The sequence below is a fragment of the Pterocles gutturalis genome, unplaced genomic scaffold, assembly GCF_000699245.1.
Source record: "Pterocles gutturalis isolate BGI_N339 unplaced genomic scaffold, ASM69924v1 scaffold2795, whole genome shotgun sequence".
Taxonomy (NCBI): Eukaryota; Metazoa; Chordata; class Aves; order Pterocliformes; family Pteroclidae; genus Pterocles; species Pterocles gutturalis.
In genome coordinates this window covers 17,003-18,852 of record NW_010137927.1, presented here as the reverse complement: position 1 = coordinate 18,852, position 1,850 = coordinate 17,003, and the positions used below count along the sequence as shown (strand labels likewise).

At 60.5% G+C, this 1,850-nt stretch overlaps 1 protein-coding gene across 1 annotated transcript in view; it reads right to left on the bottom strand.

The window, feature by feature from the left end:
• Window positions 1–1,208: 1,208 nt before the first annotated feature.
• Window positions 1,209–1,850, bottom strand: part of LOC104468565 (metal transporter CNNM1-like) — a 17,641-nt gene continuing 16,999 nt past the window's right edge. Inside the window, exons 9-11 of the mRNA XM_010082750.1 lie at window positions 1,775–1,850; window positions 1,564–1,680; window positions 1,209–1,288 (exon numbers count right to left, since the gene is read on the bottom strand). Coding sequence (XP_010081052.1) covers window positions 1,209–1,288; window positions 1,564–1,680; window positions 1,775–1,850 — 273 coding nt within the window. The remainder of the gene's footprint in view (window positions 1,289–1,563; window positions 1,681–1,774) is intronic.

The following is a 1,850-nucleotide window of genomic DNA, read 5'->3' as shown; positions in this document are numbered from 1 at the left end:
CCTTCCCCTACACCGATTGACACAGACTAGCCGTTGCTCAGGAAGAATCACTTTTAATGTTAATATCCCCATTGCATTCAGCCTCTAAAAAAACTACTGACTGGTCCGTACCAACCCGAAGGCTCGGTGCCAGCCTCCCTCGCGCAGACAGCCGTGCACAGAGAGCAGGATGGTTCAATGCGGCTGGGGGCTGTGCTCGGTGTGAGCTGGGCCCCCAGCCCTGTGCCTAGCAGGGGATGGGGGCTGCCAGGCTGTGTTGATGGCCAGCATGCGCAAGGCGCTGTGAGTGCACATGTCACTAAGCACGGCACAGATGTGTGCTGGGGCCCTGAGCTGTGTGTGGCACCCCCCAGATAGCACATTCTCCTCATGGCGGAGACCACATCTGTGCAGCACCCAGCACCGAAGGGCTCCGGGCCTTGCTGGGATGAGGATGGTAAATGATGCTAAGGGCAGTTCTGGGTTGGGCTGCCCCTCCCTGCTCTGCCTGCAGAGAGGCCGTGCCAAACACTTCCCCACCTTTCCTTTCTCCTCTCTCCTTCTCTTCCTTGAGACCAGATGCTACCAGGGAGCATCTGGGCAAGGGCCCTCGGACTCCAGCTAGCTGGTCCAGGCCACCTGCATGGTTCGTCCCCACCGGGGGCACATCCGTTCTCACCTGGGGATGGGGCTCTGCACAAGTCCTGCAGGGAGGGGTGGCATGAGCAGGCAGGCGGGTGGGCAGGCAGCGAGCGAGTGCAGACCTGCTGCTGTTGAACATGAGCCTCGTGGCAGGAAACCCTCATGCTGCAGACCTAGAAGACACAAGCACAGCCTGCTGCAGGTGGCCACAGCTTGCCCTCCCTGGCCTGCTGCTGCTCAAGCCTGCAGCACCGTTCCTAGCCAGGCCTAGGGATATTGGTGCAGACACACATTTCTAGCTGTGAAAACATGAGTCATGGTCTCCCTCTCTCTCTAAGATCCATTCCCACCCCGATGATGGTTGGAGTCTGCTGCTGCATCCCTTGATCCTGCTCCAGCCCCCAGTGACATGCATGCCTGCATGGGCTCCAAACCCCGTCATTTGGATTTGCTGCTTGAAACTTGATTTTACACTATTAAAACTGAGCAACCTCCTCTTTGGTCGAGAAGGAGTAGTGTACCAAGAGGCAGGTTCCTACCTCCGGTCTGCATGGGCCTCCAGCGCTGTGCTCCAGCCACACTGCTGCTCAGGTGATTAATGGGGTGAGATTGGAGCTCTCCTCTGGCATCTTCTCACCTTCTGGCGATGGCCGCTGCTTGCGCCCACCTGCAGCAGCACAGGCACCTAAGGCTGGGTGCTGGGGCCAAGGGTGCTCAGGGCAGGGGGTGCGTGGGGTTGGGCCAGGAGCAGGCAGCTGGCTCTGCCTGAGCTAGCCCTACATGCAGGTTTGCATGCTGCTGGGGAACTGGACTGCCCCCATGCTCCACGCCAGCCCTGTGCAGGATGTCCCCAGGGTGGGGCTGGGGAGCAGCTGACCCAGGCAGTGGGGTGCTAAGGCAGAGCTCTCCCCTGGGCGCTCCCTCCCCAGGTCAGTCACTCACTGAGGGATCTCAGCAGCCTCCTGCCCAGCGTCTCCTCGGAGCTGCCCGGTGATGAGCTGGTTCCAGCCTCTCTGCTTGGGGACTCTGCCTCCAGGACAGTGCTGCAGCACTCACTGTCTGCAAAAGCCCAGTGTGGCTGCAGTGCCCCAGGGTACTGCAGCCCTTGCCATCCCCAGGGTCGTGTGTGCCCCCGCCCCCAGGTCAGACTCACTCTGCCGCTTTCTGTTCTCCTCATTATCAGACAGCTCCTCCTGGATGAAGGGGATGCCCTCCATGCGCAGGAACAC